At 41.1% G+C, this 26696-nt stretch overlaps 1 protein-coding gene across 3 annotated transcripts in view; it reads left to right on the top strand.

Moving 5' to 3' along the window:
* The window catches only part of CHRNA7 (cholinergic receptor nicotinic alpha 7 subunit), a 139550-nt gene that overhangs the window by 45261 nt on the left and 67593 nt on the right, over positions 1-26696 (top strand). For all 3 annotated transcript variants that reach the window (XM_025390018.1, XM_025390017.1, XM_025390016.1), the window contains exon 3: positions 21369-21413. Coding sequence is in view for 2 of the 3 variants with exons in the window: in XM_025390017.1 (XP_025245802.1) it covers positions 21369-21413 (45 nt within the window). In the remaining variant the exon portion in view is untranslated. The remainder of the gene's footprint in view (positions 1-21368; positions 21414-26696) is intronic.

Genomic DNA, 26696 nt, shown 5'->3' with positions numbered 1-26696 from the left:
TAGGTGATGGGTTGATAGGTGCAGCAAACCACCATGGCACATGTTTATCTATGTTTCAGCACATGTATCCCGGAACTTAAAATATAAAATTAAATTAAAAAAATAAAAATACTCTTTGTGCACATGTACCCTAGAACTTAAAGTATAATAAAAACGTAAATAAATAAAAAATAAAAATAAATTATTGTACTTAGAGTATTTATATTTAATGTAATTATTGATCTGTTAGGGGCTTATGTGTACCATTTTATTTCTGTATTTTGTTTATCTTTTTTATGTTTTACCTGCCTTCCTATAGGCTATTTGAACATTTTTAAGAATTCCATTTGATTTATTCATAGCGTGTCCCAGTGGAACACTTTATGTATATATAAATTATTCCAGTGAGTGATACTCTATTGTTTGAATATTAGTAGTTTTTCTAGGTATTATATTATTTATGAATAGCTTATTCCTGTCTACTAATGTTATTTTACCAGTTTGCATGCAGCATAGAAACTTTACCTCCCTTTATCCTCTCCTCCTTCACTATTTTCTCCACATACATTAAAAACATTTCAGACAGTTTTATACTTTTTGCTTCAACCAACAAACATAATTGAGAATACTCAACAGGAGAAAAAAGGTCTATTATATTTACCCATATTTTTACTTACTGCATTTTTCCCTCCTTTCTCTCCACACTTCCTTCTTTTAATGTTTCCTTTCTATCTGTTGAACTTGCTTTAGCTATTCTTCTGAAGGTAGATGTAGTGGCAACACAATCTTTTAGTTGCCTGAATCTGAGAATTTCTGCATTTTTCTTTCATTCTTGACCAATATGTTCCACTGTATATGGGATTCTGAGTTGATCTTTTTTTCAGCATTTGAAAAGGTTGTTTTTCTTCCTTCTGAACTCTCTGGTTTCCATGAATAGTACTCTGTCATTTGAATTATTTTTGCAGTACAGGTAATGTGTCATTTTTCTTTCTCTGTTTTTAAGGTTTTTGCATGGTCCTTAATTTTTAGAAATTTGACTACGATATGTCGTGGTGGTGATTTCTTTGGATTTATCTTGTTTGGGGTTTGCTCATTTCTTTAATCTATAGATCTGTGTCTTGTATCAAATTTGTAAAGTGTCAGTCATTATTCATGTACTTCTTCAACTCCACCTTCTTTCTACTTTTATCTAGGACTCCAATTATATGATTATTAGATTTTTTTTTGTAGTCCCGTAGGTCTCTGACTTTTTTTTTCCTTTTAGTTTATTTTAACTTTGTTTTTCAAATTGGGTAATTTCTATTCTGTCTTTGTGTTCACAGTCTCCACTTGTAATTCTTAGTAAAGCAGGTTATTTGTAAGATGAGAATATTTTAGAGAACAATTCAGCATGAAAACAATCAGATCATATTCATGACAATACAGGATGTACAATGGGATCATAGAACTTAAACAGTTCTTTCAACAATTGGATAATGCCATTAGTACAACTTTATGTGATGTTTTCTTTGCACTGTATATCTTATTTTTAATATGATTAAATTATTTTGAAAAAACGCACTAATTATGTAGTATTCCATTTTGTGTACAAGCAGTGATGCATTGCTGGGCAGTTAACTTTGTTGATAATATTGCTAGCACTATAAATAACATTATGAAGAACATCTTCAGGTTTCCATTTTTGCTGATGATCACTGACTGTTTTTTAGTATAATTTCTTAAATGTGAAATTAGTAGCTCAGGCTGGACATGGTGGCTCACGCCTGTAATACCAGCACTTTGGGAGACCGAGACAGGTGGATCACTTGCAGTCAGGAGTTCAAGACCAGCCTGGCCAACATGATGAAACACTGTCTTCTACTAAAAATACAAAAATCAGCCTTGTGTGGTGGTGCACGCCTGTAGTCCCAGCTACTTGGGAGGCCGAGGCACGAGAATCACTTGAATCCAGGAGGCAGAGGTTGCAGTGAGCTGAGATTGCACCACTGCACTCCAGCCTGAGTGACAGAGTGAGACTCTGTCTCAAAAAAAGAAAAAAAAAAAAAGAGAAAAGAAATTAGTAGTCCCAAAAGTTAATATTGTTTTTCAAAAAGCTCTCTGTACTAAAGGCAACTTATAAATCGCTTTGAAGAAAGTATGTGCTGGTTTATGTATGTTGACTCATTGTAGGAAACTTTCACCATACCCTCATCAGCTTTGAGTCTTATTTTAAAATATTGACTTGAATGGTGACTTGGTTTGTTTTATATATACACATTTATGTGTAAGTAAAGATTTAAAGAAATAGCCCACAGTTATGGAAGCAAATTGGTCTTTTATTCTCTCAGGATCATTTCCAACCATCTGGTGAAAAAGTCTGTGAACCCATACCTGGAGGAGGAAGAGCGTCCAGAATGTAGAAATGTAGCCGTATTTTACAGTTTTACTTATTATTTATAAATTAGATGTTAGAATTAATCCAGTGAAATGAGAGAAGACAAACATATTGAATGACAGGCACTTTTTTTCCCCATTCATGTGTTTTTGGAAACCTTATTTTGCAGCCTTCTCCCAAAGCAACAGTGTATATCCATAACCTTTGGAGTGTTATTCCTTCCCTCTTCATGTGTGAGTTTAGTGGAGTAGCTTTTCATTATTCTTAGTGTGTCGTGTTCAGGTTCTAAGAGCAGAAGGGAAGATTGTGTTCTCTTTGTCTTCTCTTCCTTCCCCCTGTGCCTCTGCCTTTCTGATGGAGCTATCTACTGGCAGAGCTTTGGGAACTCGATGCCTTTAAACTTTAGGTGGCACAATCGAGATGGGACTGGGAAAGTTCCTCCTGAGGGGTGAGTGAGTATTGTGAGATTTTTGGAAAGGTAAAAGGACATGGAAGGTAGATGAGAAGGTTGGGATGTGTCTTTGGGGGAAAGGTGAGGGTAGAAACAATCTTATTCTTAAGGTTTAGTGAAAGTTCTTCGACTAGGTTATAAAATGCTATGGGGCTGTTTCTTTCCTGGAAATCTCTACTTATTTTATAACCTAATCTTTCATGATAACCTGACTTTCTATAACGTATAAATTAGGGAAAATGTATTCCTTGGTGCTATGGTTTAAATGTGTCCCCCAAAGTTCATATGTTGGGATCTTAATTCCTAATGCAACAGTATTGGAAAGTGGGCCTAATAGGAGGTGATTAGCTGATAATGATTAATATTGTTATTGTAGGAGTGAGTTATTGTGAGAGGGAGATATAATTATCTCAAGAGTGGACATGTTATAAAAGTGAGTTTGGTCGCCTCTTGCTGTCTCTGGAGCACTCTCTAGCCCTTCCATCTTCCATCATGGGATGTTGTAGCAAGAAGCCGCACTGCCAGATTGCACTTTGAAATTGGACTTCCCAAGGTCCAGAACTGTGAGAAATAAATTTCTTTATAAATCACCCCCTTCGTGATGTTTTATTACAGCAACACAAAACAGACCAAGACATTGGGTCAAATTGCAAAGAAACGTTGTTGTTCTAGGTTATAATAAATGTAAAAACTAGCGCAGATTTATTTTGGGCTACATGTGAAGGGATGAGGTAAGGAGGGTGGATGGTGTGGGACAGAAATTCAACTGTTAACTATTATATAGATTCAAACTTGGATGTCATCTACACATAGCAATTTATTCCTAGCCAGTTCAAGGTTTATAATGAAAAAATATTTCCCTGACATATTAAGTGGCTCATATATAACAGAAGGTCACTTATGAAGGAAGGAATTACTTTGGAAATTTATGCAAACTATTTAATCACCTAAATTATGAAAAAGGTTCAAAGCAATTTGGTTCCCGATTTTGTGATAGGAACATTTTTCTTGGTAATTGGTGTAGTGGCTTCATGTCAGGAGTCACTTCATTCTCCCTTTCAGAAGAGGAAAAAGGTTTATGAATGGTCTGTATTTGATTTTTTTAGCGCCTCACTATTTCATGTAGAAGAGGACATCAGTATATGCCCTAGATTAGATGGGCAATGGAATTTTGGGCTGAAGAGGGGAGAGGTATAGTTTTCCTTGTTTTAAAACTCTGTTTGATTAATTAGAATGAACTGCCAAGGTATTTCTGGGTACCAGTAATTTATTATCTTCCTACAAGTCTGTAAGAGAAGGATTAGAGCCTAAAGGTCTGTACAGAACTCACTAGTTATAGATTTTATGGAAAAACAAACATATTTGAAAACTGCAAGTTTAATCAGATTCTACAGGACTTCTTAGAATCCTTGTGACCACAGGCTGGGCGCAGTGGCTCACACCTGTAATCCCAGCACTTTGGGAGGCCAAGGTGGGCAGATCACCTGAGATCAGGAGATCGAGACCATCCTGGTTAACATGATGAAACCCTGTTTCTACTAAAAATACAAAAAATTATCTGAGTGTGGTGGTGGGCACCTGTAGTCCCAGCTACACGGGAGGCTGAGGCAGGAGAATGGCGTGAACCTGGGAGGCAGAGCTTGCAGTGAGTCGAGATCGTGCTACTGCACCCCAGCCTGGGCGACAGAGCGAGACTCCATCTCAAAAAAAAAAAAAAAAATGCTTGTGACAACAACATGGACTAGGAATTGGTAGGAGGGGTTATAGTTCTTTCTTAATTTACACAGGGCTCTCTTAGACTTAGGGTGACCCCAGCCTGATTTCACAGGGTAGGACTTCCAGTGAATTCTCTCTTACCAGTGTGTTCCTTGTTTGGAGTTCAGCACTGGGGACTGACTGGGGAGCAATGTGCATGAGCAACATGCAGTCTCAGAACGTGCACTTTGGGCAAAGAGCAGAGCCCCTTTGGATCAGGGTTGGATTTATCATGGTGGCTCTAGTCGAGGACTGAAGCTTTGGCATATCATGCTCAATGTTCCTTCCTCTCCATCAGATATTTTTAATAAATGTGCAAGTCTTTAATAAATGTGAATCACCAGTGGTGGACATTTTGTCCAAGAATTGTCCTGAAGAGGAAGACAGTTCGGACCAGCTGCCCTGGGAAACTCCTCAGGCTACTTGACTCGAGTGCAGCCTCGCTGACTGCTCATGCTAGTACATTAGAAGGTGACCACAAGGACAGGCTGGCACTGCATGCATGGCCTGCACTCATACCCATGCTCATCGACTGACTTCTGATTCTTTTTTGTTGTTGTTGTTGTTTTTTGAGTGGGAGTTCTGCTCTTGTGGTCCAGGCTGGAGTGCAATGGCATGATCACAGCTCACTGCAACCTCCACGTCCCGGGTTCAAGTAATTCTCCTGCCTCAGTCTCCTGAGTAGCTGGGATTACAGGCACCCACCACCACAGCCAGTGATTTTTTGTATTTTTAGTAGAGCTAGTGTCTCACCATGTTGGCCAGGCCTCGAACTCCTGATCTCAGGTGATCCACCTGCCTTAGCCTCCCAAAGTGCTGGGACTATAAGTGGGAACCACTGCACTCAGCCTCCCCCTAATGCTTATAGTTCAGCAGCATGTCCCTATAGGCCACTTCTAGTAGTCTTTGCTGTTTAAATAAGCTTAGGAGCATCTGCAAACTTAGAAAGTTTCCTGCCTTTGAGATAATTTATAAAAATATCAATGTTGATTCTGGCAGAAACCCCCCATGTAGGCCCTTTATCCCAATTAGTGTTTTTCAAACGTTAGAGTGCCTGACGTTGTGGTAGATCATTAGCTGTCTCTGCTACTTTATATATTTTCTCTATCTCTATCCTTATGCATACAAAGAAACTAAACACCGTATTTCATTCATTCTAAGGTGCACGTTAGTTTCACATTTTAACTTTTTATTTGAAATTGGGCATGTCTTACAATTGAATAGCATCTTAAATTTGATGACATGTGAAACTAGAATAAATGCTTAGAGGATAAACAATGGAATTGGAATTATCCCTTAAGTGTATGTTAAAAATAACCTGAGAAGAGTTTGTATTTAAAAGTATTTTCAGAGTTTCGATTATGCTGACTCCAATTTTTGTATCCCATTCTTCGGAATCCAGTTTCTCCTTCCAGGAGGACACCTGATAGTAATTACTTCAATGAAGTGGTGTCAGTAATGACATTGTCTTTGTTTAATCTGAAAAACACTTTTCTTTTACCTTTACTCTTGGATGGCAGTATGTAGCTGGTCTTAGACTCCAAAGTTGAAGGCCGTAATTACTTTCCATAATTTGAACGTGTTACTTCATTGATTCCTGGCTGCTGTTACTGTGCCTTACCATCTGCTCCCTGGCCAGTTGTTGTTACCCTGTAGATAAACTGTATTTGATTCTGTACTTTTAAGATATTCTTTTTCATAGTCTATAGTTTTACTAGTTATTAAATAGTAAAATTATTTATTAACGTTATAAATAAACGTAAATAAACTGCCTTGTAGTACCTTCAAGTTTTCTTTAAAGATAAACACTTTTGGCCAGGTGTGTTGGCTCATGCCTGTAATCCCAGCACTTTGGGAGGCCGGGATGGGCAGATCATGAGGTCAGGAGATCGAGACCATCCTGGCTAACACGGTGAAACCCCATCTCTACTAAAAATACAAAAAATTAGCCGGGCGTGGTGGCGAACACCTGTAGTCCCAGCTACTCAGGAGACTGAGGCAGGAGAATGGTGTGAACCCGGGAGGCGAAGCTTGCAACGAGCTGAGGTGGCGCCACTGCACTCCAGCCTCAGTGACAGAGCAAGAATCCATCTCAAAAAAAAAAAAAAAAGATGAACACTTTTATTTTTAAGTTCACGTTAACAGTTATCTTTAAAGAAAACTTTAAGGTACTGCAGGGAGTTTCCCTGGAGGCCACATAGTTTCCCCTGTGAGTATCCTCTTAACATCAGCATGACGCTTTTTGTTACAATCGGTAATTGGATCTTCATAGATATTTTAAACTGAGGTCCATACTTTATTCACATTTTCTTGACTTTTTAATCCCATTTCCTCTTTCCGTTCCAGGATCCCATACCATGTTGCATGTAGTCCTCGCAGCTTTTGAGGCTCCTCTTGGTTGTAACCGTTTTTTAGCCTTTCCTTGTTTTTGATGATCTTGACAGTTTTGAGCAGGGCACTGGTCAGATGTTTTGTAACATGTCTCTCCATTGGGATTTGTTGGATGTTTTTATCCAGGTTAGGTTGGGGTAGTATGTTTTGGGGTAGACAGAGAGCAGAGTATTATATGTTTTATCCAGGTTAGATTGGGGTAGTATGTTTTGGAGTAGACAGAGAGCAGAGTATTATATGTTATCATATCATATGCAGGGTGCATAATATCAATATGACTTACTGTTGTTGTGAGCCTTAATCAAATGGCTTAAAATGGTATTCCTCAGATCCCTCGACTGTAAAGTTACTCTTTTTCCCCTATTTATATACTGTACTCTTTGGAAGGAAGTCACTAGGCACAGCCCACATTAAGGAGTGGAGAGTAATGTTTCACCTCCATGAAGGCAAAGTGTCTACATAAATTGAAATAATTCTTCATGGACAGTTTGCCTCCTTCACCCCATTTATTTATTTAATCATTTATTTATGTCAGTACAGACTCAGGAGTATTTATTTTATACTTAGGATTGTAATCCAGTATTACCTTATTTTGTTGTTCAAATTGTTCTAGTTTTTACCACTAGGTACTTGTTAAATTTGCTGCAGTATCCCTCTAGCTTAACGGCATTGGTGTTATTTTATCTTTTCACTCATTTTCCTTCTTTCTGGCTCTACAGTATGTTCCAGATTCATCTGGTGTATTTCCTGCCCCACACCTAGAATCAGCCATTTCTCCAGAACTCCTGGTTCCTTGTCTTGGTGAATGATTAGAAAGCAAGGTTTGGGTGCCAGGTGGTTCATTGCCATTGGGGTGTCATCATTTCTAGGCCCTTTAGACCGACAGAGCAAAGAGTTGTATCTGTATATAATAGCTCATATATACACAAATATCTCTAAGTATATCTGTATGTAACCGTATGTATCCTTATTAAGCTAAATGTGAATTCATGCTTAAGTCTCCAACTCTCACTCTAAAGTGAGAAAACTGATTTCCACACATGGCATGCATTTACTTAATTGTTCGATTCCAATATTCATGTACAGTAGTTTCAGAATTGGTAACTCATAACTCTGTGAGGAACAACTTCATCAACTAAAGTGCAATGCTGATATACAGTTCCTTGCAGAATACACCCAGTTTCAAAGTTACTTAGGCCAGCACCTTTTTCTCCCAGTCATGTCAGTAAAATTGTTTTGTACTTTTTTAATGCATTTGAATCCTTTTGTTACATTTTGCATTCCATCCTGGATCACCAAATCTCCTAAATATTTGTTTTGTATTTTGCATTCATTTTGGGTTACTCTTTGCATTGTAAAGTTCTATGAGTTTTGACAATGCTTAATATCTTGTATTCACCATTAAAATATGATATAGAATTCTCTGCTCTACAAGTACTCTGTGCTCCATTTATCTATTCCTAACCCCCACCACTGGCAACCACTGATAAATTTACCGTCTCTAAAGTTTTGCCTTTTGTAGAATGTCTTTTTATTGGAATGATACAGTATGTAGCCTTTTCAGCCTGACTTCTTTCACTTAGCACTGTGTATTTAAGAGTCACCTATATCGTTCATGGCTTGATAGCTCATTTCATTTTACACTGGAATAATATTCCGTTGTGTGGATGTGCCATGGTTTGTTTTTCCATTCACCTATTACAAGACATCTTAATTGCATCCAGTTTTTGTGATTATGCATTAGGCTGCTATAAACATTCATGTGCAGGTTTTCTGTAGATACATGTTTTTGAATCATTGGGTAAATATCTAGGAATATAGTTGTTGTATCGTATGGTAACACTAGGTTTAGTTTTGTAAGAAACCGCCAAATTGTTTTCCAAAGTGGTTGTACCGTTTTGCATTCTTACCGGCAATGAATGAGCCTTCCTGTTGCTCCACATCCTCCCGGCAATTGGTTGGTAATGTGAACTTTTCAGATTTTAGTCTTTCTGATAGGTGTATGGGTGGTATTGCGTTGTTATAATTTGCATTTCCATGATAACATGCTGTGGAGCATCTTTTCATATGTTTGTTATTTGTACATCATCTTTGGTGAGTTGTCTGTTCATATATTTTAGCCATTTTTTAGTTAGGCTGTTTGTTTTTGTCTTGCTGGGTTTCTTTCCTATATTTTGAATATAAGTTCTTTATCAGAGATGTATTTTGTAAAATTTTATCCCAGTCTGTAGTTTTTCTTTTCATTCTTGTAACAGTGTCTTCCGTAGAGCAGTTTTTAATTTGAATAAAGTCCAACTTACTAATTTTTTCTTTGCACAGATCATCATGTCTTTGCTGTTGTATCAAAAACCATAATCACCAAACCCAAAGTCACATATATTTAATCCTGTGTTTTCTTCTAGTATTAGAATTGTATATTTTACATGTAGGCTTATGATCCACTTTGATTTAATTTCTGTGATAAGCGTAAGATCTATGTTGAATTTTTTAGACACCAAGTTTTTCTTACTTGGTGTCTACTGAGCTTCTTGGATCTATGATTTGTGTCTGTCAATGGTGTTGGGAAGTTCTCAGCCATTATTATTTCAACTGTTCTTTCTGCTCTGCTCTCCTTTGTGGTGATCAACTATATATGTGTTATACCTTTCAAAATCATCCCACAATTTTTGGATAATCTGTGTTTCTTTTTTCTTTTTGCAATTCAGTTTTGGAAGTTTCTATTGACATATTATCCAGCTCACTGATTCCTTGCTTGGCTGTGTCCAGGCTCCTCATGAGGCCATCAAATGCTTTCTTTCTTTTTTCTTTTGAAATTTTAACACGTAGACAGAAAGGCTACATTTCACTACTGTGAATTTAACTTGCATTTTTGACAAAATATGTTCAGATTGCATACAGGCATTCTTTATTTCTGTTACACTGGTTTTGATTTCTAGTATTTCCTTGCAATTCTTTCTGAGAGTTTCTGTCTTTCTGCTGATGTTACCCAACTGCTTTTGCATGTTGTTTATTTTTCCTTTAGCACCTTTCACATATTTATCATGTTATTTTAAATTTCTTGTCTGATAATTTCAACATTTGTATCATATCTAAGTCCTGTTCTGATGTTTGCTTTGTCTCTGCAGACTGTTTTTTCTTGTCTTTTAATTGCCTTGTAATTTTTCTGTCCTAAACCAGAAATGTTCACGACATTATGAATTTAGATAAGTACCTTTTTAGTGTACAAATACACGTGACAAGTAGTAGTTGGGCTTTATTTGATGCTTGCTTGCTATAGCTTTAACTGCCAGAGGCGTCAGGTTCTTCTAGTGTTCTTGTTTTTGTCTTCCCTCTTGATGTCTGAGAAGAATAAAAGAATATCTCATTCTTTTACTATGTTTTTGAGTACTCTTTCTCAGAGAATCTACGGCTTTTTGGACTGTAATTCACAGTAGTTATACTGGACCCCTGTTGGTGTGGTGGGAAGTGGGGATGGGGGGAAGTGTTCTGTAATCCTGTGTTACATGGTAGTGTTTAGTAGGCCTGTGTGTCTGGGCTCTGACCTTCACAAGTGTTTCTCTAGTGATATAGTAGTGACACAGCTTTTCCCCGCCTTAGGTAAGACAGAAAGGCTACAGGGTGCTGGAGTGGGACAAATGTCATTTCCCTAGCAGGGATAAGGCTCTGAGAAACCCTGGAGAGTAGGCTTTTTTTGTCGAGAAGGTTCTGGGTGACCCATTTCCCAATGGTTACTTCTCCCCTTCTCTCGCGGGAGCCACAAGGAGCTCTTTCTTGCGTGTTTACCATGGGAACCTGGTGGAGTTTCTAGAGATAAAACCCATGAAATTGTAGAGGCCTCAACAAGACTGTGGCTCTCTGGGGGTTTCTCACTCTCATTCATTGCTGGTTCACACTCAGCAACCAGAGGTTCACTGAAATTACCATTTAAGCATTACCACAAGTTCGTAGCTCCAGTGGCTTCTGCTTTGAGTGAGCAGATCTTGGCTGTGCGCCGAATTCCATGTCTCTCCGGACTTCAGTGTGGTACTTACCGGCGTCAGTCCCTCCTGAGTCCAATACATGTCATTGATTTTTCATTTCATTCATTTTTTTCTGTTGTAAGTATGAGAGTGATTAATTCTAAGCTATTTACATGCCAGAGCTAAAAAATGATGGAGGTTGGAATTAGTCCTTGATTTATACTTACATTTTTGAGGAACTTGTACTTCCTTAATCTGAGGGTAAGTTGGCAATTCTGGAAATTTCCCAGCCATTATTTCTTTAACCTTTCTTTCATAAAACTATTTTATACACATATTGAATCTTTTCATTGTGCCCTTCAAGTCTTTCAAGCATTCACATTCTCCTCTTTATCCTTCTGAGTTACATTGTAGGTCATTTTGTTGAGTCTGTCTTCAGCTTACTGATGATCGTTTCTGTTCTTTAAATTCATTGTTTAACCCACCCATTGAACTTTTGTTTCAGTTACTAAACTTTTCGTTTTGCAAAGCTCTTACTTTTGTTTTCTTCCAAATCTGCATTTTTACGCCTAGAATATCTCATTCTTTTACTATGTTTTTGATTTCTTTAGTGCATTTAATCACGTTAAACATACTTATTCAATATTATCCCTCTGATATTGCTCTTCTCTGTATTTTGGGGAGCTTATTCCTCCTGACTTGGTTTTCTCTCTTTCACTCATGGAGAATTTTATACTTTATGTATTTTGTATTTTTGATCAGGAGGGTATAATCATTGTTGTGTTTTCTATGCAACAATTTTTTGTGATTATTATTTTCTTCCTTTTTTCTTTTTTGTGGTTTGTTAATTTGTTTGTTCTCATTGTGTCTGTCTGGGACCTCAAGTTTTACTGACCTGGAACAACTTCTAAGCTAATTCCATGACTTGCAGAGTTCCTAGGCATTGTGGATTGGTTACATTTGAATTCTCCATCAGAAAGAAGGCCAATGCATTTTCAGGAAATAGAGTATACCCTGGTTCTCCACTTTCAGCCCAGAATGACACAGACTAACTTGATTCTTTTTTGGTCAGTGGTCTCTTCAAGATTTCCTGGACCATGCTGGTGTAAGTAGATGGGGGATTTGGTTCAGCCCTCCACCTACGAAAGAGAATCTTTTCTATAGTCCCACTTAGGCATTGTTTAAGCTCTCTGTGAATAACACTGGCCACTGGTCTCCACACTCCTGCACTCTGCTATGGTGTCAGCTCACGGACTTAAAACGTTCTTTTCAGTTTCCTCTTGGATGTTGTTGTTGTTTTCAAGGATTTCTTGTGCTTTCTTGTGAGCCAGAATCAATATTTAAAAAGACATTTGTTTGATTTTCTCCAGAATTTCCAGGTGTTTATAGCAGGATGGTATTCACATTATAGAGTCTCCTGTTTGGCTAGAACCACGAGCAGGTCTCCCATGTATTATCCCGGCATACTTAAACTAGTTTCTCTGGTTGTAGTCTCCATTTCAGCTCTAGCTGTGGCTTCTTTGTTTCGCTTCCATTTCCAACCTCTTCTGTAATGGATGTAATCTCTTGGTGTGTTTGCTCTGCGAACGCTGTGATTCTCTCTCACCGTGATTATCTCGTGTCCTGCCTTCATGCCAGTAACTCAGTTTTTTAGCTGTATCTGTTTTGTTCCTTTCTGTTTCTAATCTAACTACGTAATAATTTGTTTTGGTTCTCAGTTTATTCGTTTAGCTCTGCAATGTTCCTTTTATTCTGTTATTTTATTAGCTTATCTTTGAAATCATGCTTAATTTGATCCAAGGCTTATATAGTATAATATAAAGAACTCATGAGAAGCATGCCCTTCTTATTTGGGCTTTTCTTCCAGGCTACTTTGTATATTAGTTATGTGTGTGTGCCTAGCTGCCTTTCTTCTTTGTGCTTGTTATTTTAAAATTTTTATTTATGTATATATTTAATCATTCATTCATTCATACTCATACTTCCTTCTTGTGGCTATCATTCCAATTTGTTTTCATCTGGCTCATGCCTCAGTATTTTCTGTGATGTAATAGGGATGCGTTATTTTTATGTTATACTTTCCTGATTCGTGGCCTGATTTATTTTTATCTTTGTTCATTAAGCCAATTAGCCTATATTATTTGCAGAAGTATTAGAAACATCAAATAACAACAACAAAAAAGCAAGAACAATAAATGACTGCTTCTAAATCCTGCTCGTAACTTCCACTTATTTGTCTTAGCCCCTTCCCTTTCTATTGGCCTTTTGAACCCACCTTGCACCAGTTCCATACCAAGAACTCTATTGGGGTATCCTTATCTCTAACTCAGTTCTTTAGAGGACCCCAATTGTGATGAGATTTGTTGCAACTAGCTTTCTGACAATTCATTGAAAAAGCCTGATACTGAAGTTACATAAATTTTGGAACCAAGGCATTTGTGAGAGTCTGGCTGTGTGTATAGGTGTTTGCTCTTAGTCCAGAGAGATACAACTTGTAAACACTCAAGGAAATTCCTGAAAATTGATTCAGTTGGGATGACGGCTTAAACTTAAAGGGGGATTTATCCTTTCTGTTCAAGGATAGTTCAGATGAAGTTTGATTCTTGCTCCACTCAGTATGCTGGAAACCCAGCATCTCTCTTCCTCTTTCTCCTCTACTCACAATCTTCCTATGACTACCTGTTGTCAGCTCTGCTAATTCAAGATTGATTCCTTCTCTGTTAGGTTCTGCTCTCATGATCCACCTTCCAGGCTTCATTCCCCAAGAGTTAGGTCCTTTGAGGGAGATAGGGGGCCCTTCCTCATGGAAAGAAAGAAACCCTTTCAGTTGAAGTGAAAAGTGCATGCTTGAACTCTTCCTCCCTCCCTGAGAAGGATGGGGCCGCTCTGAGGATGGGAGTCCACCCAGCGAGAACCAAATGGACATCAGGTGGGGTGGGGCTCACCTCTCCCAGGCAAGCTCTCTTATTCCTGCACACACAGGCAGCTGAACGCCTTGGTTTGCCTTGCTCGCCTCAATCTGGCATTGGGCAGTGGATTTCACAGGGGGTACAAAAGTTCGTGGTGTGCCTGGATCAAGGTCCTAGGCTGAAGAAAACCACCTGCCTCTGTTTGCCTGGCATTTATTCTCCAGAAAGGACCCAGGCTGATCAGCCAGTTTCCCATCTTGCCATCATGGATCTTTCCTGGGATTATGTCTCAAGGAATTACATGCTGACCTGTTGGGAGGAAAAAAATATATATATCAATATACATGTGTTATACTGTGGTCTGATTTTTAAAATCTCTTAAGCCTTATACTTTGCATAGTTCCTGAAATCGGTGTTCTCGAACTGTGCAGGATTAACTTTGGTAGTTAAAAATAGAATCAAAGAGTTCAGAATCACTCTGCTGGGGGAGTTCTAGGCACAGAAGTTTTTCCAAGGACTGCAGTCTCTGCCTCAGTGGGTCTTTGGAGCAACGTCTCCAATCTCAGGGGCTTCAGAGTGCTGTGTTTTAAAACATAATGCATTTCCTCTATTTGTCAGGTTTCATGGTACTGTCAGAAATAAGCATATATCTGTAAACAGTTCGGCTGTGATTAAGGAGCTCCTAGAATCCTAGAAATAGTGAAGTTTCGTAGCTTAACCCTTTGCCAAGGTGGCTAGCTGGTGGATGAGGCCAGGATCCAAGGCTTGAAGGAAGTCAGGTTGCACACTTTTTGAAAAGATTCTCATCTGCACATTGATGCATCGCAGAATAACCATGAACCCACTGGGAATATTAAATGCTGACCTCTAGACACATAATTCCTAAGCCTTAATTTCAGTGGGAACCGAACCAACCAGGTTTCAAAGATGAGCCAATAAAATAACAGAATAAAAGGAACATTGCAGAGCTAAATGAATAAACTGAGAACCAAAACAAATTATTACACAGTTAAATTAGAAACAGAAAACCAACCAGTAATTGTGTGCCACCCCTAAAAATAGGCAGCCGCAGATAGCGAGGAGATATTGTCAGTTTGGGCCAATTCTCTTAGCTTTTTCAGTACCTTTCTATCAAAGGAACTTTTTTTCCAGTAATTTAACAGTGGAGAATTTTGCTATGTTTTAGGCACTTTTCTTCATGCTACCTATTCAGTCCTTGCAACATGCTGGAGAGAGAGCAGTTAACAGCCTTCACCCTTGTTTTCACAAATAAGGGAACTGAGTCTCAGAAAAGTTCAGGTGATGGGACTACCCCAAGCCCACATGGCTAGTGAATAGCAGAGCTCAGAGCCTGTGATATCTGTATTTTTTACACTGTGTCCCCAACAAACAGACCCTGAGCAGTCCCAAAATGTGAGCAGAGGTAGAGCTGAGCTCTGCATCCCGAGAGGGCCAGGCCCTGTGGTACAAGGACCAGGATGGTCCTAGAAATGCCAAGCTCCCCTTCAGCGGCTCTCAGACATCCAGGCCTCAGGACTCCTTTGCTCTCTTTAAAGTTACTGAGGATCCTCTAAGTTTTGTTTATGTGATTATATCTATCAATATTTACCACATTGGAGATAAAGGCTAAGAAGCATTTTAAAGCTCATTAATTCACTTAACATAATAAGGCCATTCCATAAATAGCATAATATTAACATAAATAGCATTTTATGGAAAATGACCATATTTTCACCCAAGAAATCAGTGGGAAGGGTGGTGTTGCTTTTTATTTTGCAAATCTCCTTAATGCCTCATGTAATAGAAAACATCTGGATGCTCTGACCAGCTTCTGCATTCAGTCTGCTGCTGGTCCCTATGTGCTGTAGCCTCTGCAAAGCTCTATGGAAGACTCAAGGGAAAAGGGGGGTGAAAGAGAGAAATAACGTCTAACCATTATGAAGAAAGATTTGTCTCACTGGTCCTCTGAAAGCGTCTCAGAAACCAAGGGGTTCCAAGACCATACTTTGAAAACTTCTGTCTTGTACAATTACCAAAGGGAATTATTTTTCATGATCGTAATCATAGTGTTTGCTGTTACAACAAGGAGGGCAGAATGACATCGTGGTTCAAAACACAAGTGTTGAAAACTCAACTTTATGAAGCAGGTTAGGGGGTTGGATCTCAGTTTCTGTACTTAGCTGTGTGACCTAGGACCAGGAGCCTTTTTGTTTCATAATTGATATATTTATGCATTCCCCTTCTCCTTTGATTATAAAGGTAATACATGCTCATAGCAAAGCATTCAAACAGAAAACAGACATATAAAATTAAATTTGGGGGGTCTCCCATAATCTCCATTATTAAATGAGAAAAATAATAATACTTACTTTGCTGGATTATTGTTGTGAAGCCAAAATGAGTTGTTTGCGTGTGCATGTCATGTGACATTTAGAAATGCAAACTCTAAATTATTTAAAGGCTAGCTTTGTTATTTTCAGGTATCACTGATACCTGATACCTGATATTTATTGATATCCTTTTGGTAAAGTACTTGTTCATCTTTTGTCCATTTTTCTATTGGCTTGCCTGCCCTTTTCTGATTGATTTTTAGGAGTTTATTTCTTATTCTGAATATCAGTCTTTTGTCAGACCTAGTATCTTGCTGACTCAGGGAAAACCTCAGTTTGTTATGCTGTAAAACTAAGAAAAAAATATAGTGGATGTAAAGAGTATTAAATTAGATAAAAGAAGTCACCCTTGTTATAAACTTTAGAGTGCTACACAAATATGAATTTATATTATGCAGCTATTTTCTCTGCAAACAAGAATTTAGAAATGGTGGTGGTTAGGTCTATTGTTATGTGTTTGCTTTTTTTTCTTAGCATCTACACAAAGGAAAAAAAATAATGTGATGGGGGCTCTGTAAAATCACATTGAATGATGTTACTCAGTAATTCACAAAAGAAAAATTGCTGCAGAAATGCAAGATAGCACATTACGCATTACCACGACAGTTGGATTCTGAACCATATACACGATTATTCAGAGAGATTGATTTTAAAAAGCACAATCACTTAAAGTGTGCTCTCAACTGAAGGGCTCAGATTGGAAAAGAATGAAGGGAGTTAGGCGTGTTGACTTGAGGGTGCCTTGCCACACCGGCCTTCTGGGATTATGTGGGCTGGGGACCCTGCCTCCTCCTGTCTTCATCTGAGAGGCAGAAGGGAGTGCAGATCTTGCAGGAGAGCCATGTGTGTGAGTAGCCATGTGGTGACCGCCACTGGCACTGAGTGACATTGCACAGATTGCAGCATGCTCCTCCTCTTCCCACCTGCTGTAGCAGACAGGGCAGCTGTTTGCATCCCTATTTCGGAGGAGAGAACATTGAAATGCACAGAAGCCAATTGCCTGATGAGTCAGGAGCCCCAGGGTCTTTTGCCTGTGTGGACTCTGCTCCTCCATGCCCTCCTGCCCAGTTGGGGAGGGCAGGAATAGCCAGGGGGCAGCCTGAGGATCTGGAATTGCTGAAGCCCACTTTCACAGTGCAATGGTCTGAATGTTTCTGTCCCCCGCTAAATGTATATGTTGAGATCTGAATCCCCAAGGTGATGGTGTTAGGAGGTGATTAGTCCATGAGGGTGCAGTCATGATGGATGGTCCCCTTATATATGAGGCCCCAGAGACCTCCCTCGCCCCTCCCACCATGCGAGGACACAGTGAAAAGGTGGCTGCCTATGATCCGGGAAGCCAGCCCTCACCAGACACCAGGGTTCAGCCATAGTGGCAGGTTAATCATGGACTTCCGGCCTCCAGAACTGTGAGAAACAAACTTCTATGTTTTATAAGATACCCAGTGTATAATATTTTGTTATAAGCGTCCAAACGGAATAAAACATAGAGTGTGTGCTACTTAATTGCAGGCCCCTAGGTTCCTGTGGAATACTGTTCTTTGGGAGACTAAACCTGTGTATTTATTCATAGGCCTCTGGGCCAGGATTGGATGTTTCTGTCCCCTCTCTTGCAGGAACCCCCTAGTTTGACCAGGGTGGCCTCCAACTTGGAGGGAGTGACTGCTGTAGGCAGCTCTGCCTGCCGATTCATGGTTTCAGGCTCAAGTGCTGCATGGCAGGCTGGGGGCTCTGGCAGCAGTGGAGGACATTTGGGTGAAAGAGAAGGAAACTTCCCTGCTGGGTGAGGAGCTAGATTTTGTCTCTAGGTAAATTCTGGGCAGTGGGAGTGGAGCCCCTGCATACCTGCCCTGAATGTCCTTCTGCTGGGGGCCAGAGGGCCATGTGGGAACTATAATCCCATCTGGGGACTTTCCACACTCGGAGGTGTGGCTACCATCCCCAGGTCTCCCAGTTCACCTGCAGCCTGTGTGGCCAAATGCAAACCCTGAGGCAAGGAAGTTGAGTGCAGGGCTGAAGTCCTCCTCCAGGTGCTCTGTGCAGAAGCCTGTCGGGAAGCAGGGGGCTGAGCTCAGCTTTAGTGCAGCAGGGTTGGGACAGGCTTGCCAGGGACCAAGGAGGGAGAAGGCTGTGGGGAGAGGGGAGGGGAGAGATGGACTCTGAACGTGCTTTTGGAGTAGCCCCTGGGAGGGAGGGTTTTTCTTGCCAGCCGGTCAGGGTCTTGCAGGAGGAGACACAACACCTGCAGACCTATTGCTGCCAGAGTCCCACAGGACCCCTTTGAGAAAGGGGAAAGGGATCAGTCAGGAGCCATTTTGCAAATGAGGAGACTGAGGCCTGCAGCCGCTGCCTCTCATCTGTGGTCACAGACGTGGGGGCCTGGAGACAGTAAATGCCTGGATAGAGCCTTGGCAAGCAGGGCTAGTCATGGGGACCAAGGGACAAAGGCTCAGGGCTGGGGTGCACATGGTGGATGTGAGGAGATCCACATACTGTGGTATTGCAGGATTACAGGTTGTTAAATCAGAGGCTCAACCCCAGGACGCCACCCCTTGTCACTCTGGGTGAAGTCCATGTCCCTGTCTTCCTCCTTGTAGGGACCCTGTTCCCTCCCTCTGTGACCCTTGTTACCATTTGTTGTTACAGGTTGTTATAAGTGTATCATTATTGTGTTGTATAATCCTACCTCATTCCCCGCCCCCACCAACACACACACACACATGCACAGTTTTTATTCTGGGAGCTCAGGAGCAATATTAATTTCCACTGCACACATCAGGCAAGCATAATGCTGGGGACAGGAGATGTTCCATAAATGTTGCATGAATGAATGAATGAATTAAAACTTGGCTGGACCATGGCTTGTAGCAATGGCTTGTGCACTTCACTCAAGACTTTTGACTTGATCCTTTGGGCAGTGCAGTTGGAGGAGGGTGATCTGATCATATCGGTGGTCAGAAAGTCCGGTCTAAAGATGAGTAGAGGACAGCCTCTGTGTGTGTGTGCGCCTGCGGTATGCATAGGGGCAGCAGGCTGCACAGTGGGGATGGGAAGGAGGTGAGGGACCTTGTCACTGCAGACAGAGAGCCAAGAGACTCAGACCATGTGTGGCCCGTACAGGTGCTAGGAGGAGGGAGATTGTTCTGGGAGCATGGTTCCTCATGCCCTTCTCTCTCCCTCTTGAGTATTTGTGGGGGGCTCCCCTAATGGGCATCCCTGCATGCTCAGATGGTGGTGGCTGCTGCTTGTTGATTACAGTTTGAAAAGCTGTACTTGGTCCCAGGCTGCCACACACCGCTGAAATTCAGTGTTCCTCTAATGGGGTTTCTGTTAGAGTGTTGGAAAGAAGAAAGCCTTTTAATTAGATTGGTAGTAATTGAGCTCCCAAACCACAGAAGCCTTTCTCTCAGCAGATGAAGACACAAATGCAATTAAAAGAAGGAAAGGCACCTCAATGGAACCCTTTCTAATTTTAAGTCCATTAAAAACAACAACTCCTTCATAAGTTGAGGTAACACATACACATTCTGAAGAGTTTAACAACACTTCCCAATAATATTGGAGATTGAATTGGAACTGGAGTGCTCCAGCTACTTAAATGGATAGCTCTGTTGGGGATCATTTGCTCAGTGCAGAGTACAGAGACATGTTAGCTCTACAACTTTTCCCACCGAAAACTCCTGGCACATTCTATTAGGAAAATGGGATATATTTTTTCCTGTAACTGAATCAATGTTCAGCGTCTTGTGGCCATTGCCCCTGGCCTGGGGTCCCCTGAGACATCATCCCATGTCCCTCCCTAGGCAGCCCTCTCCTCTCTGTGGGATTTGCCCCACCTGGCCCATCTCACCGTAGAGGTGCCCAACATGTGAGCGACTGGGCTGGGGCACTGATGCATCAGAGTGTCCCTGCCAGCTGCTTACCTGCTCAACGCATTTTCATTTTAATGAGAGGCAGCACTTTTTTCATCTGCATCCCTGCCCACTGACACGCCCCAGCAGATGCCACGTTCTTTCTGCCTTTGGGTCTTTTTTTTTTTTTTTTTTGGAAACTGCCCATCGCTGAACCAGGCCAAGCAGATTCTGTTGCAGGAGCTTGAGGTTTCAGCTCCTGTTCACATCTTCACAGGGGCATTAATTAATATTTTCTCTGGAGAGGGTGTCAACTGCTAATGCACAGAGCCCTTTGGGTTGGAGTTATTTCATACTGAATCACAACATTCACAGTATAACTATTGTACAGAATTCACTCATTTGCGTCCTTTCACGTTGTTTTATGCTGAGCCATATTGGGCTTGGTCAGCCATACTAAAATGCAAGTTGCCTTCCATTTGGAAAGGCCGGTCTTGACGGGTCTCTTCTCTATACGTCCTGTGCTGGAGCAAAGTCACAGCTGGTACACTATCCAAGCTCCCTGGTTAGCACATAGGCTTAGCTGGAGGCAGAACTCAGGGAGGTGTTTTGGAAATGTAGGAAAATAGGCTCTGGAGTCCGAGAGATCCAAGTTTGAATGGCTGCTTCTAAAGTCACCTCATCTTTCTCACCTTTAGTTTACTCACCTAGGTAGGCTTTACCTTCAGGTGTATTTCAAAGCCTGATGTTCCCCCTAGAAGTTAGAGGATGAGAGAAAAGTCCAGATCTGCAGGGACAAGTCAGAGTCACGGCCCACATGGCACCACCCACACAGGGTGCAGCAGCTCCACACAGGGCCATGGCCCCTTTCCTGGGGGAGGGAGGCATAGCATATTTGTATTTGTTTAAAACTGTATATATTTTGGAAATAAACCTGACTTTAAAAACTTGGATTTTCACCTATTTTTATGGGTTTTTTTAGTGTGTGAATTATTTAAAAATACAAAGATAAATAGCTAAATCATTAGCAGGCATCATTTCTGGATGGTAAGGTTGCAGAGTTTTAATTTTCTTCTTTATACTTTTCCATCTTTTTAAAATGCTGTATAATAAATGTGTCTTACTTTGGAATAAATAGAAAAGCTTAACTCTGGGGAAATGCTGCTTGCATATATTGGAAGTGCTTGGTGCATTCTAATTTCCACACATAATGATCCCAACAGTCAGATCCCCACGTGAATAATTGTCTCATTCTTTCTTTTGTAAACCATATCATATTTATGCTGCTGCTTTTTTTTTTTTTTTAAAGGATGAGAAGAACCAAGTTTTAACCACCAACATTTGGCTGCAAATGGTAAGTTAAGAGAATGACAATCTCGCCCATGGGCCTGCAAGATCTTGCACCCAAGATTTTTGTCCTGATACCTGAGATGCTTGCTTCTGAGAAGTCCTGTTTAGAAAAAAAAAAAAAAAACATAACCATGGCTGTCACACCAACTCCACACCTGCCAACAATGAATGTTGGGTGTATGACACTACAGTCTGCAGTGCTCAACACATGCACAAGCTCAGCACATAGGACAGGGTAATGTGGGGACACTTCAGAAGCACTTCAGGCAAGACAAGTAAGAAGATACAGGGCTGCATGTAGATGTCCACAACCTGCACCACAGCCAGTCCCCAGGACTCAGGAGTTCCAGCCCTGCCCTCTGTGGCCTCCAGAGCTGCATGTTTGAATCAGGTGGAGTGTTCCTAAACCAGAGGCCCTCGTACTCTGCTCTAGTGATGCTTGTAAGAATCTTGAAATGCTGCCTATCATTTGTAGATTTTTAACTTGACATCTTCAATACTAACCTAAATTTAATTAATTGCAAATGATGCCACTTAACATCCAATTGTAAATATTGACACTGAAAAATGGAATGGTCAGTCTCTATGTTAAATGGAATCAAAATAGCATAATAATTTGGTGCCCATCTCATTCAAACACCATATGAACAAGCCTTTTTTAAAACTGTCAGATGTTTAACATAGTCCCTTTTTTCTTTGCAAATGCATTTCTATTCTGCTTTCTATAGAGAATTTTATCCTAATGTAATATAGTTTTATGTTTGAAAGTCTCTCTCTTTTTTTTTTTTTTTTTGAGACAGAGTCTTGTTCTGTCATCCAGGCTGGAGTGCAGTACAGTGGCGCAATCTTGGCTTACTGCAACCTCTGCCTCCCAGGTTCAAGTGATTCTCCTGCCTCAGCCTCCCGAGTAGCTGGAATTACAGGCATGCACCACCGCGCCCGGCTAGTTTTTGTATTTTTTAGTAGAGACAGGGTTTCTTCATGTTGGCCAGGCTGGTCTTGAACTCCTGACTTCAGGTGATCCACCCACCTCGGCCTCCCAAAGTGCTGGGATTACAGGCATGAGCCACCACACAGGGCCAAAAGTCTTTTATTAATCACTGTGCCTTGGTTTTTTCAAGTGTAAATATTTACACAAGAATTATTCCTTTACACCATAAGTATTAAATTGTGTTTCTTTTGGATTGATTTAAGTTTGCTGTTGTTATTGGTATTATAATTCATCAAAATGACATAAATTAAATTTTTAAGTAATTATAAAACATAAATTTTTATTGGCAATTTATATCTGCCCAAGATGAGTTTGTTTTAAATTAGTTCATGTATCCCCAGATGACTTATTATTACTTGAATGGAGAAATGATAGTTTTCACATCAATTCTGTTGCTGTTTTTTAACTAGGTGTAGTAACATGAGTAGTTGGACATGAAAGCCACTTTGTTAAAGCAATGTTACTCAATCTTTGAACTTCTTCTAGATTATATGCCAAAAATAATGTAGTTTTCATCAAATGTATCAGCTGACAGCTTGATTAGTTTCTCCTTCAGTTTTGTTGAAAACAAAGAATTAAAAGAATTAAAACCCACCTGACCTTTGAAAGTATTTGCCACCCAATTTGTAAGGTAATTCACACAGACACAGAGGCTGATACTTGAATCGATCCTTTGTTTGGTTCTTGGGTCAGTGTCCCAAGATGGGAGTTAAGGTAAGATAAGAGAAATGTGCCCCTCTTTGTAAAGTGGAATGGGAGAAGTAAAAATGGAGGCAAAGGATAGTTTCATGTGGTTCTTGGGCAGGTGAGTTATCCTGCAAATACATGTGGAGTTGAGGGATAGAAAATGGATCTGCATCCAGCCTGGCCAACATGGTGAAACCCCGTCTCTACTAAAAATACAAAACTTAGCCAGGTGTGGTGGTGCACACCTGTAATCTCAGGCTGAGGCAGGAGAATCTCTTGAACCCAGAAGGTGGAGGTTGCAGTGAAGTGAGATTGCACCACTGCACTCCAGCCTGGGGAACAGAGCAAGACTCAGTCTCAAAAAAAAAAGAAGAAAAGAAAATGAATCTGCTTAAAGCCATTGCTAGGAGTACAAGGTGCACCCATAGCTACATGTGAGACCCCTGCAGAACCTAACATTAGTCAGGTGAGCGCCCTTGAGAGACTCCCCTGCAGGATTTAAAGCAGCATACTTCAGTGAGCGCATCCCTGCCCTTGCCTTTGCCACCTACTCTAGCTTCCCTCCTTTTGCGCAGGACACACATGATCTGTGCTCTCCTGGAAGGCCCAGCCCTTCTTCCCATGGACAGGCTCATCTCCTGGCCCCTGCTGAGAGCCCGGCATTAATGATTGTCCTCGCTGCCCGTAGCATCAAAATAGTGTCCGTGGGTCATTCTCGCTTTTGTCCCTCCCCACAGACTTTTCATTTGAATAAATGTTAAAGCCATGGATCCATTGGCTCAAACCAAAAACCTTTAACTCTTGTCTCACACATCTCACCTCTGATACATCAACAAATCCTGGCAGCTTGACATGAAAAACCGATCCAGGATCTAACTACAGCTTCAGCCATGATACTTTCAGCCTGGTCTACATGGGCGTCATCTCTCACCTCCATTATTAGGAGTCCCCATCCAGCCTTCCGCTTCAGTGTTGCCTCTTCTGGTGGTGTCTGTCCTCAACATAGCAGCCGGCATATAGCTTCTTGGCAGCTCCCTCCAGGGGCTCCTGTCCTGGGCAGCATAGGAACTGAAGTCCTTAAAGTGGCCTTGGATTCAATTCCCTCCCTGCCTGGCTCCTTTTTCCTCTCCCCTCCCCTCTATCCTTTGCTTCCTGGCTGCGCTCACTGCCCACTTGTTGGGTGACACACATGTCACCCGAGCACATGCCCCCCTCAGGGCCTTTGCACTGGCTACTTTCCCTGCCAGGAAGACTCGTCCCTAAGAACCACTTGATTTCCCCCTTACTTCTCACTGGTCTCTTCCTAAAGGTCACCTCTTCATTGAGGTCTTCCCTGAGCTCCAATGTACTGTCCCAAACCCTCCCCTCCACCTCCAGCCCACTGTGTTCTCTTTATCCTGTTATATTTTTCTCCCAAAGGCTTCTCACCATCTAACCCACTTTGTGGTCACTCGTCTATCTGCTCATTGGTTCTGAGTCTTCCTCACCGTTAGAATGTGTGCGCGGTGAGGACAGCGCTCCAGGTGCCTTCAGTCACTGCTGTACCCACAGCCCCAAGCTTACTGTCTCACCTGTAGCGGGCGCCAAAGAACTTTTGCTGAATGAGAGAATGAAGCAGAAACTCAGGGTGAACCTTGAGGTGCTTAGGTAGTGTGACACAACATAAAGCCATCTCCTGAACAGCCGTGCCCCACTTTCATACTGTGTGTGCAAGGTCAGGCTTCGAGGAATGAGGCAGGTGCTTCCCTCTTTAATTAAAGTTGGACATTTGCCATGCCCTCTCAGGAACAACGCTGTTATTGACCTTTTTCTTACAGAGAGAAATGCATGTTATGGAGAGGTCTCTCTCTCTGGCGCCTGTCTTCCTTAGCCCTCAGTAAGTGACTGGTCTTCAGCAATGTATATGATTTGGCAATTTTATTTAAAGGATGGTGGTTTCCAAGAAAAATGTAACTGGATTATTACTTCCAGTATTGAATTCAGATGCTCCATAAATAAACATCCTTGCTTCAGAGGGTGTCACCAGAGACCTCTAAATTTATTTCAAGCACAGCTAATTTTTAATTAAGGCTTACATTTGCAGAAGCATCTGCAGCTTCATTTGTTTGAAAACTCACCTTTTAACTCACCTCCTCTTTTGAAGCAATCTACTCTGTGGAAGGTATTAAACTGGGCCAGGTGAGGGAACCTAGAAATATATAACCCAGTTTCTACCTTTAAGCCATTTATGATCAGGCTGTGTAATTAACACATTTAGAAGAAGGAGGCAGAGGAAAAGAAGAAGGAAAAGAGCAGGAGGAAAAAGGAGAAGGATGAAAGGAGGAGGAAAAGAGGAGGAAGAAAAAAGGAGGAAAAGAGGAGGAAGAAAAAAGGAGGAGGAGGAGGAGGAAAAATGGAGTAGGAGGTGGAGGAAAAATGGAGGTGGTGGAGGAGGAGGAGGAAAAACGCAGGAGGAGAAGGAAAAGAAGAGGAGGAAGAGGAGGATCTAGCAGTTGTAACACTGCCTCCCAACTGAATTTTTAAGGGCTCATAAGAATCCTGGGTTTAAAACAAACCTTAACAGTCAACGAGCCAATGCCTGTGTCTCTCTGCCCCCGCCCCCACCCAGTGTTTCAGTCTGGAAGCCCTGGCATTCCTGTTCATACCCACGGCGTGGACATGAGGAACTCAGGAGTCACCAGAGCAAGCTTGGATGCTGCCCAGGGGCCACTTCTAAGCAACCTTCCATTGATTGCTGTTCTTGTGTTCCCTGGCTGGGGACCAACCTGACTTGACCCAGCACAATAATGGACACACGCAAGTGAAGCTGGATACTGAAGGCTCTCAGGGCCAGGGTTCTGAGGGGGGTGTAAATATGGGCCAGGGGCGGAGACCCACAAAAACGGCTCTAGCAATGGGTTTTTCTCCTTCCGAGTTTCATGTTGCTGAATTCCTGTCCTGAAAATCTGAATCCACGTAATCTTTTCTCTAGGGTATTTAAACTCTGCAAATGATACATTTTCTATGCATTAAAAATGGAAAAGGCAGAAAAGTAAAAAAATGAAAAATCTCTCCCTGACCTCCAGTTCGTTGGTTTTCTTCTTCTTTCTCCCAGTTGCCCTTGATTTTGATCATTCAGAAACGTGAGGGAGTAGAAGGAGGCTTGGCCTCTCTGTTCACCTCTTCATGTTCCTAGGAGGAAGCAGCCGGCTCCTCTGCAGCCGGTTTTCTCTGCAGATTAGTTTTTATCATTTTGGGAGGCTTGTCAGATGTAATCTGATTTAATCTATGAGAAGAAATGACAGAGGCCATTTCAGTTTCTGAAGAGACATTTGAACCATCCAGAGACTTATATTTGCTTTTAAAATATCTGTCTTCTCTTATTTTGCAGTCGTGACCATTCTTCTGGCATTTGATGTCCCAGCCTTCCTGGGTCGTTCTCTGACTTTAACCTCCTAATTCTAATTATGGTACTAATAGCATTCACACCATAGATAAGATTTTAAGCCATTATTTTTTCTAAAATGTTTACCTTTTTAATTTCTGCATTCATTATCACTTGATCTCTGACACATGGAAATGCCATGCTTCCTGTTCACAGACAAGCCAGCTAGCGGCTTGCTTAGGGCC

This window comes from Theropithecus gelada, chromosome 7a (genome assembly GCF_003255815.1).
Source record: "Theropithecus gelada isolate Dixy chromosome 7a, Tgel_1.0, whole genome shotgun sequence".
NCBI classification, from domain to species: Eukaryota; Metazoa; Chordata; class Mammalia; order Primates; family Cercopithecidae; genus Theropithecus; species Theropithecus gelada.
Note: the sequence above shows the minus strand (reverse complement) of the source record. Positions and strands in the feature narration are given on the sequence as shown.